Source organism: Athalia rosae, chromosome 7 (assembly GCF_917208135.1).
Source record: "Athalia rosae chromosome 7, iyAthRosa1.1, whole genome shotgun sequence".
Taxonomy (NCBI): domain Eukaryota; kingdom Metazoa; phylum Arthropoda; class Insecta; order Hymenoptera; family Athaliidae; genus Athalia; species Athalia rosae.
Window position 1 is genome coordinate 4,366,727 of NC_064032.1, and position 15,684 is coordinate 4,382,410.

Sequence of the window (15,684 nt, forward strand, 5' to 3'; positions counted from 1 at the left end):
GATGTTCGTTTTTTGCACTTTTTGCTACGAACCACTACAATAATAGACCTCAGGAGCTAACAAGACTGATTCTAAGCAACAATCCACATTAATTCAATAACAATTACGACTTTGAATCACTAAAATCCGAAAACTACGCGGAACGATACGCTGGTCGACCGGCCCCGTCCAGCATTCGCGAATAACTGAACCTCGGTGGAACAAACGACGCGGTTACCTTTACTATCCGTACTACGTATCAACCTCTGTCGGTCGTACTGATAAAAATACAATGAACTGAGTTATCTTGTACCTGTTTCAGCCAAAATTTTCCGAAGGATCCCTCTAAATGACTGCAGTTCTGCTGACGATTCACAAAAACTGAGCAACCGAATGAACGGATCGCGCTTTTTCAGAGGTCAAGAAATGACCGCTAGCGATTTTTGGCGCTACCTCCGTAGCGCTGCTAGCGTAAAAAACTTACGCCCTTTGTTGCGCCATTGTGATATAAGAATATTATTGTCAAATTTATAATCGTGAGAAAAATAAAACGTGAATACAGTGCAACGGCTGACAATCACGCTGGTATATAACCCTGTCTACTACTGGGTTAGCATTGCATAAAAAATTACCACGGAACTTTCGAGGGCTAGTAAACATTGAAGTAACCTAGAAATAAATACTTCGGTCTGACCTTCGGGCCAATAACATTTAGTAAACAAGGTAATACGCAGACCAATGGAATCGAATAAAATGCAAGCTGTCTAGCTGATTTCGTCAATTTTTCACACCGAAAATATCTGGAGAATCACTGACTCTCGTACGATGTCGGGAAAAGGTAAGCAAAGTTCGAAAAAGGCTCTGATTAAGGTTCGCGAAGGTGGTAAATCCGGACATCCATCTCTGAATTCCGACACGAGTTCAGAAAGTACAGAAACAGCAGTTTCTCTCCCTGTTCTCAAAACAGTTGACAATGGCAAACATTTGCCAAGGTATTGCAGTATTTTGCAACGTTCGACGGAGGAAGGTGTTGGTATGGAGGACCTGGATACTCTACAGTTAGAACTGGAGACTTTATTGTCATCCGTGGTAGTGCGATGTCGCCTGCTTCAGGATGAAATAACGAATCTGTCCTCAGCAGAAGAGCGTAGGGATAAAAAGTCAAAAAGTGTAAAGGGCTTGTCAGTGCTAGACAAGAAAATCCGTGATGATAAATCTAAGCTGAAAGACCTCAGCTCCAAGGCACAGTCTCCATTGCCTGCTAAACTCTTCAAGCAAAAACCATCTACCGGATTAGCATCACAGATCATTTCCAATCCTCATGAGATTAATAGAATTGAAGGAAACCAATCTGACCTTCCAAAGCTTCTTTTACCCAAGAATGACACTCCAAACAAATTTTGGGCTTCAGTTGATCCGTATTGTACAGACATTATGCCCGAAGATCTGAAACTTTTGGAAGAACTCATTGCAACACACAGCGATAACACCGAATTCAAGAAGATTCCACCTCTAGGACGTCACTACAGCTTGCTCTGGGCCCATAACGATTTATTACAAGAAGAAGATGCGGCCAATCCAAGCAGGGAGAAAAAGAAAAATAGATCTGACATGTCTTTGCTGGTTTCTAAAGCAGATAAAAAAGGAAACAGTATTGCAGGGCCATTGACTCAAAGGCTGGTCTCAGCTTTGTTGGAAGAAAATGTCTACGTTGCAAATAATAACATGGATAACAAGTTGTTCAGAGATGGGGATCCTCCTGTGCTTAGGGATTTGTCTATTCAAAATTCTATGAACCTGGAACTAAGGATGCACAAAGAACTGGTGGAACAAGGTATCCTGGAGGCAGATGCACCCAAGAAAAACCACGATGATGAGATTCTTGCAGAGATAAAACGCTGCCAGCAGGAGCTGTCTGCACTGTCCCATCATAATGTATCGCAATTGAAACGTCTGTTGCACTTAGCAGAAGAAGAAAGTAAAAGGCAGGCTTTGAAACGCAAAATAAGCGTTGCCGATAGCGATGTGGTTGAACATTATAAGAAACTCATTCTGGCTAAGCAGAGGAAAGTTTGTCTAACTAAAAAAGAACAAGACAAAGCTTGGAGCTGTTTAAGAGAAAGAGAAAATTTATTAGAGCAGCTGAATATGTTATCGTCCACTGGAGAATCTGGAATTAAAGCTAGAAACACTACAGCATAATTCAAAAAGTAATCGAGAGGACACTGTGAATAAATGTAATATACAACTATCCTTACCAGTCTCATTTGGATTCGTGTATGTATGTATCATGTTTTACTCATGCTGAACTATTATACAGTAATAATTTATCATAGATCCAACATAGATCCCATGCAAATAAAAGATAATAATAATTACTTTATAACATGTGAAGGTGTTATTTCCTTATTCCCTAAGTCCCCTAGTAAAAATTCCGACGATTTTAAATAGAAGCAGTGATACGACAGGGAATCAAAAGTTACCACAAATGATAACATTGTAAAGATGTATCAAAACATAATCTATATTTTAATACATATATATAGATTATTTTGAATACAGATTAGATAATTTCATATGAATAAATCATTAGGAATGTTTATGAATTAAATAATGGCAAAGGTGTAAGCAAGTAGTAATGATAGAAAAATATACGTGTATACTATAGTATTGTAGGCATAATAATAATATTATTCATATAATAAAATCGAACAGACCATTCAACAATAATAAATTATAAGTAACAACTGGTATGATTTAATTAAAATCAAGTATTGAATAAAATGGAAATGCTAACAAGTAAATGGCAAAGGTGAAAGGTATGCTAAATATCTTTGTTTCGAGCGAGTAATATTTATTCTGCACGCATACTATTACCATTTATGAATCAATAACGTTAACTCACAATCAGAGAGAAAACTTGTATTGGATAATTAAAAAAAATGTTACCCAGAATCAACCATAAGAAGATAATATTTTTTTACAGATTTTGATAACGGTTACAAAGTTTTAAGGTCTTGCAAATTTTAATTTTATCGCAGTTTTGAAGTTCTTGCTTGTCGATCGGATTTCAATATTATTTTGTACAAGCAGTAACATTTTCAGAGCCAAACTGTATTTTTTACAGAAGAATAATAATAAGTTGTGCCTCGGTTGTTTTTAACAGTCTATCAAATTTAATCATTTATTTTAAGATTATCAGTTATGGTTTGTCTTTTTGGATTGGGCCCCTTGCAACCGTTACAGTCAGAATATAATACTTTTTTAAATTTTAGATTTGGTACGTTTGCCTCTCTACGCTCTAGAAGATAAGTTTTTTCTCCTGTAATTTATTTTTCCAAAAGTTGAACTTCACATCAGTGACGAAAAGATGCGCCCTACGCATTGCGAGAATAACTTGACTGAGTTTTACTGGTGATTAGTTAATCAATTACCTCAGGAGCCAAAGTCGAATAGAGAAATTTTACCATCATTTAAATTGCTCATATATTCATTTAACTCGTTCTCCATACATACATACTTTTTTCTTCATTCCATTAAAAACTACTTCAATGAATGTAAATCAGAATATGTGTAGCTGAGCGAATCAGTTTAAATTTACTACAAGCGATGGAATGGTATTTCTTACTCCCGCCGAATTAAACTGCATTTTTTTTCAATTACAATTTTCTTTTCAAATCAAATTTTATTCTCTTAGCAAAATTTTTGAATCAATTTTAATTTATTCATTTATTTGTTTCAGTGTGTTATTTCTTTGATGAGTTAATATTGTTTGTTGAATTTTTTCTTTCATTCTCCAGTTCGTTTCGACATGATACGAAGTTACGTGTACTTGGCACAATAATTGATTTGTATTGTTTTTTTGCTATGTATCATGAATTACCAATCGCAAATAACACAAAAATATATCCAAATAATTGATAGATAATCGTAATAATAAATGAAATATTAATGTCGATAATACTAACAGATAAATAGCTGTGGATTTGAGAGTTTTATCCATAATATTTGAACTGCTGCATTTGTTTTAATTCGAAAAATTTATCTGGTATATTTGAATTACAATCTAGCTAATTGTAATAAAATACCGTTCCGTCAGAAATTTTCTACTTTTTGTTCTTTAAATATCTTTTACATTTTTTAAAATTGTTTTTTTAAATACTTTTGCTCGCCTCTCGTATTTATTATTTTATTTATTTATCTATTTATTCATTTACTTATTCATTTTTTTTTTTTTTTTTATACAAAGATTGATATTTTAGTTCGGAAAACGAGTGGTGGTAGGTACGTATTTTTTCGGTTGTTATCATTATTACTATTATTATTATCTTAGTTTTTTTTGTTAATTTTCTTTTATTCATACCTGAACACGTCTTAATATTAAGTCTATATTAAATGTCAACCAATAAAATTCTGAAATGATAAAAACGTGACAACTTTCTTCCATCCGATACTGGCTTATGCCGTTCGCTTATAACATTTATTTTTATTCCAGCATTGTTTTGGCACCGTCGCCTTCACCCCCTTGCAGCATTGGGATGGTAAAAGATTTTTTGGGTAGCGACGCTGTTGCATTCGAATATCATATTCTATTCCAATATACATAATGTGAAAAGCAGACACTTCTGACCGCAGTGTCAAACTTTTTATATAATGGAAATAATGTTTACGCATGGGCAACAACATCTCGAGAACTATAATAAGGTACTTATCCACAAAGCTGAAGATGCTTCGATTAACTAACAATATTTCATAAGTAATTTGTGAAAACTAGAACAGTAATTATTATTATTGTTGTTATTATTATTAGTATCATCATTATTATTTTTATTATTATTATTTCTTCATTTACTTTTTTTGTTATCCACCAGCTACTAATTATGTATTTGAACAGATATCTATCTTAAAAATTTTTCCTTAAGTGTTAACGATCATTTGTTTTTGTCTCCATGCTGCAACGTGTAGTAATAGACATAATAAATGTGATTTTTTCGAAATTTTTTTAATTGAGGGAGTTTGCGCAAAAAAATTATAAGTGCATCTTTCAACGTCGTTTCCAAATAACGAATCGAATCTTATAGCTTATACCTTGTTTGCACTAACTCGCTGAATTATTCCTAAAATATGACACTGTTAGAATGAAAATATCAAAATTGCTGACTCTAAAATTAAATATTTAATACTGGTATTAGGTAACAGGTAAGGTAGGTATGTATGAATTACTTATTACGGTGAAGTCTGGATATGGGCCATTCCACGTGAACCGGATCAGTCACCTCTCAGATATTTTTTTAATTTGGCATGTCGATTGTCCATGGGGAGTTAGATTTTTGTGCCAAAGGATATTTGAATTAGTGCAAATTTCGATTTATTATGAACAATCGAAAAATTGAGAGGCGGTTTCTTTAAAAAATCATAACTTCGTCAAAAATGATGTTAGATTGAATTTTTTTTTTTAAATTTACGCGGATGAGGCTATAGATTTATGAAAAAAATAAATCGTGCCGAAAAAGTTTATTTATCATTTGTTTATTTGACAATGAATTTTTAAATGATTTTTAAAACACTGATGGATAGCACCGAAAAATTTTAAAAAAATGCTGACATATACTTTGAACTATACTACAGCCTGTGAATTAATTTCAGAGATGCGTTCGGCTTTGTTTTCGAGTAAAAAATCATCGAAGTTGGCGGCGCGCATAAATTCGAGCTCGTCGACGCCTATGCGCGTGATGACGCGCGTCGAGCGACAGAGACCCTATCTATTCTCTACGGACGCTACTTGGTGTACGCTCGACCGCGGTATTCACGAGTCATTTTCGCGATGATAGACACCGTTAAAAAATCTGGAAAAAATTCCATAGCTTCCCCATAACACGGCAAAGCGATAGAGTAAGTTTCAGAGATGTGTTATTTCTCGTTTTCGAGATATAGGGACGCATATGGCACTCCGCGCTTGCTACTTGGACATATTAAGCCACAATAATATCTCAAAAACGAGAAATAACACATCTCTGGAATTTACTCTATGGCTTTGCCGTGTTATGAAGAAGCTATGGAATTTTTTTCGGATTTTTAAACGGTGTCGATCATCGCGAAAATGACTCGTGAATTCCGCCGCCGAGTGTCTACCAAGTAGCGAGCGCGGAGTCCCAATGCCTCCCTATATCTCGAAAACGAGAAATAACACATCTCTAAAACTTACTCTATGGCTTTGCCGTGTTATGGGGAAGCTATGGAATTTTTTTCGGATTTTTAAACGGTGTCGATCATCGCGAAAATGACTCGTGAATTCCGCCGCCGAGTGTCTACCAAGTAGCGAGCATGGAAAGTCCCAATGCCTCCCTATATCTCGAAAACGAGAAATAACACATCTCTGGAATTTACTTTATGGCTTTGCCGTGTTATGGGGAAGCTATGGAATTTTTTTCAGATTTTTAAACGGTGTCGATCATCGCAAAAATGACTCGTGAATTCCGCCGCCGAGTGTCTACCAAGTAGCGAGCATGGAAAGTCCCAATGCGTCCGGATATCTCGAAAACGAGAAATAACACATCTCTGAAACTTACTCTATGGCTTTGCCGTGTTATGGGGAAGCTATGGAATTTTTTCCAGATTTTTTAACGGTGTCTATCATCGCGAAAATGACTCGTGAATACCGCGGTCGAGCGTACACCAAGTAGCGTCCGTAGAGAGTAGATAGGGTCTCTGTCGCTCGACGCGCGTCATCACGCGCATAGGCGTCGACGAGCTCGAATTTATGCGCGCCGCCAACTTCGATGATTTTTTACTCGAAAACAAAGCCGAACGCATCTCTGAAATTAATTCACAGGCTGTAGTATAGTTCAAAGTATATGTCAGCATTTTTTTAAAATTTTTCGGTGCTATCCATCAGTGTTTTAAAAATCATTTAAAAATTCATTGTCAAATAAACAAATGATAAATAAACTTTTTCGGCACGATTTATTTTTTTCATAAATCTATAGCCTCATCCGCGTAAATTTAAAAAAAAAATCAAATCTAACATCATTTTTGACGAAGTTATGATTTTTTAAAGAAACCGCCTCTCAATTTTTCGATTGTTCATAATAAATCGAAATTTGCACTAATTCAAAAATCCTTTGGCACAAAAATCTAACTCCCCATGGACAATCGACATGCCAAATTAAAAAAATATCTGAGAGGTGACTGATCCGGTTCACGTGGAATGGCCCATATACATTTGGCACTCGCTTATTACGCCATTCATTGCACGTAGAGTTTTTAATACCTAATATTATGAACAACAACGAGTTTTTTTTTTATATTTTTTTCATTTGTTATATCTTAATCTTCGTCCGAAGACTCGGTAGAGCTCTCAGGCATTGAGCTGAACCAATTTTCACGAGCTCCAGTGCTCCTAGAACAGAGCAATCTGCATTCTAGTATAAATCGCTTATTGGGATTGTGGTAACAAGATCATGACTCTAATGTTTCGCGATGCAATCTCTAAATAATTTTGTTCGGTGCTTCTTACTCACCTTGTACGTTGACGTGTACTTGTAGGCAGTGTTAAGGAAGTTCGATAATACTGGGGTGTAGTCCCTAACGGCGTTTCTTCCGGTCTACGATGTAACGTCATAGTTTCGTGTGGAGAGGTAACTAATTCATCTTGGTTGTCCAAATAATATCGCGAACCATTTGCACTCTTGCAATTTTCACATTCACTGCGATAATCATCTGCATCGTCATGCATTGTCGGCAGAGCTTGCATGCTGCAAGCACATGCCACAGATTCGATGCTTCCATCCTGGTTAACTTCACTAGCTGAAGCGATCGTGGGCTGAAATTAAATTTCACATCGAAGTCATACAATTATTATTGATTTACAGCAAACTACCAATTGTTACCAGCTATCAACTAAGTGTACACCATGCCTTCTTACTCCAAGCTCTAAACTCGGGGCTCTGCAGAAACATTATTGGAGTAAAAAGCAAATCAACTCTTCTTATCAGTTATCATTTTCAGAAAATGTAAGAGCTCACAAAGCAAACTTATAATTTACCTTAAATTCACAATTTGTTGTATTGGTAGTGGGTTGAGGTGGCTCCGCCTCTACCTGTGGTAAAGCTGACGGTAATCCGACGAGTACATCGTCGTAGAAGGCGTCAGACCTGATGGAATTGTCATTGCCAGTTGAGATGGGTGGTGCTGATTGAGGAGTATTTTGGGGAGATATATTGCGAGGCGGAGTATCAAATAGCGGAGCGACGGATTGATGCGTTGTAAATTCTCTTCTCAATCTGAGACTGCCACTGGTGGCCAAAGTCCTAGGAATGGTACGATGGTTGGATGTACCAGAGCTAGGCAATGTAGCTGATATTGTAAATGCCCCTCCCTGACGTGGGAGGGTTGTGTGATGATGATAAGCTTTTGGTATAGTCGAGTGTGAACCAGGTAAAGGTAAAACATTGCCTGGAGCAACGACATTGTGAGTCGGATTTGCGATAATACTGGGTGGTGGAAGATTTTCATAAGTATTTGGACCGATGTTGAAGCTCGTTATAGAGCTACTGGCATATGGTCCGGTTGTTAGAGATTCGTTCTGATCAACTTGGTGCGAATTTGAATGAGCATTAGGGCTACTCAAAGGTCGATTCATGGAAGACATCATTGGAGACGTGGAAGTTCCATGGCTATTTGAGAGATTTGGCGTTGTAACTGACAAGCCAATTTGACTATTGGTCACTGTAGCTACCGAAGGATGAGTGCTATGATTTACTGATAAGTAAGCACCCTGAAAATTCAACGGAGACAGAGCATGCGGGCTTGAAGATAGCAGCGCTTGCTCTGCTCGCGCAGCAGCCACTGCTTCTTCGTATGGAGGTGGAGCCTCTCCTCGGGGAAAATAATTGTCTGGAGGTTTCCAAAGTGGATAACCACCTCCACAGGACATGTCGTCGGGAGGTCCACCGTGCGATAATCCTCCTCTCTCCAAATATCCCATACTCCCCAAACTTCTCTGTTCGTCAGTTAATTGGCGGCTCTGTCTTCCTGCCACACAAACTAAAATATTTTATTATTCTTTGTTCCAGATCCTAAGAAAAGCATGTTAATTATAGAGGAGATTATTTACCGCGAATTTTACGCTGTCGAAGACGATGGATTAAAAAAAATATGAGGGATAGCGACAATATCACAGTGACGCAACTGGCAACCAGCCGAAGTCCAATGTCACCGGTAGCACTTCCATCACTCATGTTACCACCGTTTCCTCCACTTCCATCGCCGCCGACAGACAAGGTGTCGTCCATGCAGATGAACTCGCAGCAAGTGTTACCGACGCGGAACGACTTGCAGTCCTGCGTTAAGCAAAGAACAAATTTCGTAAGATTTAGGCAAGCAGAAGTGTGTATCCTTAGATAACGTGGTAAGGATTCCTATTAATAATCACCTGTGGTTGTGAGCACAGCACAGCTTTACACCATTTTGGATTGCCATTGTCACAGACACAAAGCGTGCATGCATCCGGACCTGGACTATAGTGAAATCCTGTCTCAAATGAGCGACCCTGTAAGTCTCTGCAAGTACCGCTGCCTTCGACTTGACCTGGAGCAATGAATAATCTGACATGGATATCGAAGTAATTAAGTATCAATAAAAAATAGGGTCGAAGTTACAAGACTTTCTTACACTTCAGAGTTAAAAAAAAGAGATTCAAGCAAAAAGCATAATTTCTTATTACACTTAGAGACAGTGACAGACATGCTCTATATGTAAGCTTTGATGGACAATTCTAAATGAATTTTAGGGCATAAAATCTTAGGGTATTTATGTGGGTAACCATTATGTGGAGCGGTGAAGCGTTGATTGATAGATAAACGGGATGGGTGAATGGGCGCCTCTTACCAGTAAGATGCAGATTTAGCGTGAGCACCGCATAGCTGAGGACTCCGCTGTATCTCATTCTGCGTTTCGTTATCTCATTATATACCGTCCACCGTCAACAATGTTGCTTATCCGAATTAGTTCAACACATATTAACTGTCATTTAAATCACAGTCACCAGCTGATACACGTAAAATCAACTTGACAGCACCCACATTCCCATTTCTGTCGTCCAATCCCAATCCCATCCCGAATAAGTACTACAAACTCCTGAAATGATCGATTAGTAAACAGAAAAGCTATCTCACGAGTGGCTCCACCTGTACAATTTGGTTTGTGAGAGACCGTGAAAAATTAGAAAGAGGTGGAGAAATTGACAAGGGATGAACGAGAGATGACATCGTTAACTAAAGATTGGTATCAATTTTCAGTCAACGATGATATGTACACGCTTCAAATGTGTTGATGAGCAGAATGAACGAATTTTTTGATTCAATTTCACCCCACCCTTACAGAAATCGCTTTGTTTTCTCTGAAAAAATTCTCTTGCCCTTTAAAACAATTCAAATTTTCACAGAATATTTCGAAAACTCAGAAACACGCTCTATATCTGGTGATAAGCCGAAGAATAATTCTGTGCTTTTCATGTATTTTATTGCCTTCTTGCTTTTTATGTGTTCTATTAAGATTTCCTCATTATTTAACGCTTCTTTAACATTTTGAATTCGGTGGATCTCAAATCCTGAATGTATGGCACTTTACAACCCCAGAAGGTAGCGACCTCAGAGTGTATTTTCAAAGAACTATATTTGCCGCAACAAAGAGGGTAGGTTTCATCATGAAATCTGGCGGTAACGAGGGTTTTAATTATGATCAGATATGTACGTACCAGAGCTAAGATACCTGTAATCACGTTTATTCTTCTATCAAGAGCGTAAATCACTTTGCTATATGCTTGGATTAACATATAAGGTTTTAATCAATTTAAGTAAATAATTAAATAGACAGATTCAAATATCTTTATAAGCAGATTGATTCATATAAATAGCTCCAAAATACCATAGTATAATACATAGAACTTCATCGAATTACAATTATTTGTATAATTATCAATAACATAAACTCTACGCAGCCATTCATCACTCTTCGTCGCTCAGCCGAAGATCCAATAACTGAAATAATATCAAAAATACATCATTAAAAGAATGAACATTTTACCAACATATTTTCTTATATCAGAATAAATTGAAATAAATTGAAGAAACACGTGGCAAACAATTCGCAAATCATTACCGAGCAGCTAAAGCTCGTTGGGATCGATCGACAATGGGCTCTGTGATATGAACAACTGATTTCTTGGCACTGAACCAAAGATTTCTGACAATAAAACCGCCGCTCATCATAATGTGCCGAATGAGTCAGCCTGAACGCTTCGTAGTACAAAAGATCTTTCTGGTCCAGCGGCGTATGATGATTCAGGGACTTTTACACAAAAAAAAAACCAAGAGGAAAATAAAAAAAATGTGCTTCTGTTCGTCGGTCCGTCTACATGAGTATACTCTACTGCTGTTCGAACCCAAATTACCATTCTGTTCAGACAATGCCAGAGATAGAAGTTACAGTATCTCAGTATACCCGATATTAGCTGATCACAAATGAAGTGAAGCGCTTGTATTTGAGTACACTATTGTAATTCTTTCGACTTTTCGCACAGCTCTAAATACTTTTCCTTCTTCACCTTTAACATCTGCCTGACCGTCGGGTTTCCTCTGTTCAGTTTGAAAGTTTGGTGGTGGTTGGAGGTAATTTATGCCAACGATTGTTGCCGCTGGTTCAAAATTTGAGCCTTTCGGTCGATCTTCTTCCGCACTGACTTCCGTACTCTGCCAATAAACGTCGTATATCGATGCGCTGCAACGTACTTTCAATTTTCCACCAGCAAAGTGATCGGGGGTTATCAAAAACTGCAATCCTATCGCCGAATCCTGATGTTCGCCGGCTATATTTGAATCTTGCGGGTTGTAATATCGTATGTGAGAATTGAGCGGCTGTGAAAAATATTAATAATAATTGAAAATTATTATTCGGATATCGTCCAATTTGAAGTAGTTATTCAAAATATGACAGACGCGGAAAGCAAGGAGGATCTCTCTCCACCGCCTCAAAGCCGAATTAACCGCATGATTGTATCTATAATTTGACTTAATTCGCCCTGGCATACCCAATAAAACAACAACTCGTGAACAATATAATTCCCGGACAGTAAATAGCCGCATGAAATATGATTAACCATGTGATTGGTTGCGGTCGTACCTGACGACCGTTGATAAACCAAGTTAAATTGGCCGCTGGTTTGCTCCCATCCGAAGTACAATTTCCTCTTAGAATATCTCCAACTCTATATTTGCGCTTCATCCCGTGAATAGAAGGACGATGGATCGGCAATTCTGTGGAATTCAAATTAAAGCCAATTTATTTTTGTTCGTTACGAATTTCGTTAATTTTATCGTCGACAAAGTCACGCGTTTCAAAGCACTCTCGTTATTATTTCAATCGTAAGTACTACCAAAAAGTAACCAAATTTATAATAATTCTCTTACCAACAACGTTCATATTCGCGGATACAATAGCGGTATGGAATGAAGGAGCGTCAGCCGATACTTCACAGCTGTAAGTACCGGCGGAATCCAATTCTAATCCGTTAACTGCAACCTGCGTAGCGTTACTCTCGCTTTTCTGCAAAAAAAAAAGGAAGTAAAAAGAAAGAAAAGAAAAGCAGAATAAAATATGAGGATGAGTAATAACATCGATAATCAATAACGAATTGTACAGAAGGTCCCTACTGAAAGATGCAAAAATAAAAAAGAAGAAGTAGGAGAAGAGGAAAAAGCAAACTAATTGTAAGAATGATAATGATGTTAAATAATAACGCGTTCCAAAGAAGACTTTTTTCATAATTCTGTGCTTGTATGAAAGAGCTTGGTATTTTTTATAACAGATTACGTACATGGGGATATTTATAAATGCATAGAATTTTTATACGTAGTAGCCAAATAAGATTTAATACATTCTGACTCACACCCCTCGAAAGTATTTATGCGACGAATGATGTAACGATGCAAAATATGAAATAAAACAATAATAAGAACATGAAAAGAATGATAATTACAATCACGATGATGACGATGATAATAGTATACTTGCATTAACGCTCAACGTTCCAATTGGAAACGTCTTGATTGCAGGATTATCGTTTGGTGTGTAACGGTAAAATTCACGACGACCCTTGTACCACTTGACGGCGTACAAAGTATCCCCCTCTGTATCATACCAACATCCGAATATCGCTGAATCACCTTTTTTTACAGCGTTCGGTATCTGGATACGGACTTCTTTTAATCCTAAGCACATTCCTGCGAAGATATACGACATGATTATCATTATTATTGTTGTATAAAATAAGCTTTTATCCCAAGAGTACATTAACATGATCATTAATCGAATATTACGTTTAATGGATATCGCAAAGCTATTTCCAGATATACCATAGTATGTATACCTATAAATAAGTATACATACTTATAAAGTAACTGAATTTGGCAGGTGATTTGCAATGAAATTTCACGCGTCGATATCGGTAATTGGATATAATTCGCTTGTTTATTTCTCCGCTATTAACGGAGGTAAGAAATTGTCTTTTAATTTTAGGTATTTAAGGTGAAATCAAAATTGATTGATAATTTATAACGCGATAACAATTATCCATCATTGTTTGCCTTATTCATGTTCCGATAGAAATCGAACCAATTAAAACGCAATTAGTAATTATCTTGTCTAGTATGCGTACATACTCAAGAGCTTGTGTATTTGGTAAAATTTTGTTGACAAAGAAAACTTACATACATACTACAGTGTAAGCTGTAAAATATTTTTCTATTCAACGACCCTGTGAAAGTTATGAAAAAAACTTGGCACGGCAATTTGCGGAATATCGTTTTTTTTCTGATACGTTCCAACGTGCGATTATTATCATATCAAACGAGGAACGAGCAAAAATTAAATTTCAACTCGTGGATGTTGCAGGAAGGCCGGGGTATAGATAATGTTATAACCACGATAATTAAGTACTGCCCACACACCGTGAGCAGCGGAGCATGTGTATGTAAAGTTTCCATAAAATGTTTGAGAACCCGGGAGCTCATCAGCAAATTTCACTATTTACTTTCAGTTCTGGCCCTGTGAAATGTTTGAATTGCTGGTCGTAAAGTTTGTTAGTGCCCCCGTAACGGTCTAGATCCACTCAATCAAAATGACCCCTTCGAAATTCCGTTACTTTCCATAAACCAACAGCAGCATCCCGCGACCATGCAAATTTTCACGGCGAGTCCCGTGTAGAAAAATTAAAACTGCGCCCCGCTACTACGAAAAATAATTCTGAAATTCCTCGAGTTTTGTTACGCTCACACTTCACCCATTTTCAGCCACCCCACCCCCCACCCCCCCGCGTGTCAACCCTTGGGCACGAAAAATCCTGCTGCAGGCGTAAAAAAGGGTGGCGCATGTGAAATGAAAAGAAAATAATAATAATAATAATAACAACAACAAAATGGTATTTCTATCCTCCTACGCTATGCCAAATTGTCGCCGATCAGCGTTAAGCGGTGATTGTCACGCGAGACGCAGCAGCTCTCCTCGTTGGGGATCGTTAATATTCCATGCGATAAGTTCTTGCCGAAGTTAGCTAAACGGTTTATTTATTATTAATGATGATAATGGCATGATATGTAGCAAGGGTAGTCAGTGACAATGAGGATTTCGCATATGACAATTGTGTGAGAAACCACGATTGGCGGTGTTTTTGGCGAAACGTTGACGGAGGGATAACAGCCTCGTCGTATCCGAATAACTATCAGTGCAATGTAGATCATTTCAATGGCACGGATGAAATAATACAAAATTTTACACTTATATATATATATAATATACACAATTATATCGTCGGTATAAGATAGTTTTCGCAATATTTTACGAGGATCGTATACTATGATAATGCAGATACAGCGGCGTGTAGACTTACCCAAAAAATAGGCGAACAATACGAATTGTAGTTCCATTGATGTTTTGCTTCTTATTTTCTCAACGATCAACGGGACGGCTGGATAATTTGAACTTACACATTTGACACCCGATGATTTATCTTAGATCGCAGAGCTTTGGAGTCGACGTTGAAAAAATTTTTGGTTTTTCAAATACAAGGACGTTCGAAAGATCCAAGAGGGTGAAATTCTCCAATGCGGCACTTTTAGGGTGAAAATTGGAAAGGAAAAAATTGCTTTTTTTTACTCAATGTGCGTGAGACGTAATTTTCGAAGGAACTATGAGCAGCTCTTTCTCCTGTTCACAGGCGTTCGGTATATCTTTTACATAACGACACACAGGACACAGGACTGTATCCTCTCTCGTTCGATGATTCTGCCAGCAGCTTCGCGCAGAATCAATGTTTCGTCCTCGCGCGTGCGTCAACCCGTGGTACAGAAAATGATCTAATTGGGAAAATTCGGTGGAATATTATTACCATCTCCGATTGATGTCCTTGCAGAGTTATCTTTGTATGATTTTATTCATCTCTTTAACTTCCCGCACCGAGACGGATGCACGCTTTAGTTTTAGTAGCTCCGATTCTCTGGTCACCCGAAGATCAGAAATCATAGAAACTTCGAGACGTCACAAATGATATTTCTCGTACGTTGATTTTCCGAGGAATCTATGTCTATTATGTTTATCGTCCCGTAGTCTCAATCCTGAGAACCTCTTTTTTATCACGTTTCATCTCGTCCT

At 37.4% G+C, this 15,684-nt stretch overlaps 3 protein-coding genes across 4 annotated transcripts; 1 reads left to right on the forward strand and 2 right to left on the reverse strand.

The window, feature by feature from the left end:
* Positions 1–436: 436 nt before the first annotated feature.
* Positions 437–2,362, forward strand: LOC105693833 (transcriptional adapter 3-B). Its single transcript, XM_012414033.3, has one exon. It carries the CDS (start codon positions 805–807, stop codon positions 2,179–2,181), a length of 1,377 nt encoding a protein of 458 aa, XP_012269456.2. The 5' UTR covers positions 437–804; the 3' UTR covers positions 2,182–2,362.
* Positions 2,363–4,312: 1,950 nt separating this feature from the next.
* On the reverse strand, positions 4,313–10,103 carry LOC105694079. 2 transcript variants are annotated; one of them, XM_048658949.1, is made up of 7 exons: positions 9,868–10,103; positions 9,413–9,567; positions 9,095–9,320; positions 8,024–9,012; positions 7,500–7,801; positions 7,198–7,378; positions 4,313–5,225 (listed from the first exon to the last, which is right to left on the reverse strand). In XM_048658949.1, the coding sequence occupies exons 1-6, from the start codon at positions 9,923–9,925 to the stop codon at positions 7,306–7,308; spliced, it is 1,803 nt and encodes a 600-aa protein (XP_048514906.1). In that variant the 5' UTR covers positions 9,926–10,103; the 3' UTR covers positions 4,313–5,225; positions 7,198–7,305. The 2 variants fall into 2 exon arrangements, with proteins under 2 accessions (XP_048514906.1, XP_048514905.1); XM_048658948.1 differs by having other exon boundaries at positions 8,024–9,024; positions 9,868–10,102.
* Positions 10,104–10,849: 746 nt separating this feature from the next.
* LOC105684678 lies at positions 10,850–15,327 on the reverse strand. The gene is made up of 6 exons (XM_012398268.3): positions 14,924–15,327; positions 13,051–13,259; positions 12,447–12,582; positions 12,160–12,293; positions 11,585–11,894; positions 10,850–11,018 (listed from the first exon to the last, which is right to left on the reverse strand). Exons 1-6 carry the CDS (start codon positions 14,958–14,960, stop codon positions 10,927–10,929), a joined length of 918 nt encoding a protein of 305 aa, XP_012253691.2. The 5' UTR covers positions 14,961–15,327; the 3' UTR covers positions 10,850–10,926.
* Positions 15,328–15,684: the final 357 nt, after the last annotated feature.

Excerpts from the sequence above, each read along its gene's own strand:
- LOC105693833 (XM_012414033.3), top strand. The coding sequence starts at position 805 with ATGTCGGGAAAAGGTAAGCAAAGTTCGAAAAAGGCTCTGATTAAGGTT.
- LOC105694079 (XM_048658948.1), bottom strand. The coding sequence starts at position 9,925 with ATGAGATACAGCGGAGTCCTCAGCTATGCGGTGCTCACGCTAAATCTG. Across the intron at positions 9,568-9,867 it reads GCTAAATCTGCATCTTACTG|GTCAAGTCGAAGGCAGCGGT; the intron begins GTAAGAGGCGCC and ends TCATTGCTCCAG. Across the intron at positions 7,379-7,499 it reads AGTACACGTCAACGTACAAG|GAGCACTGGAGCTCGTGAAA; the intron begins GTGAGTAAGAAG and ends GCTCTGTTCTAG.
- LOC105684678 (XM_012398268.3), bottom strand. The coding sequence starts at position 14,960 with ATGGAACTACAATTCGTATTGTTCGCCTATTTTTTGG. Across the intron at positions 12,294-12,446 it reads CGCGAATATGAACGTTGTTG|AATTGCCGATCCATCGTCCT; the intron begins GTAAGAGAATTA and ends TGAATTCCACAG. Across the intron at positions 11,895-12,159 it reads GGTTTATCAACGGTCGTCAG|CCGCTCAATTCTCACATACG; the intron begins GTACGACCGCAA and ends TATTTTTCACAG.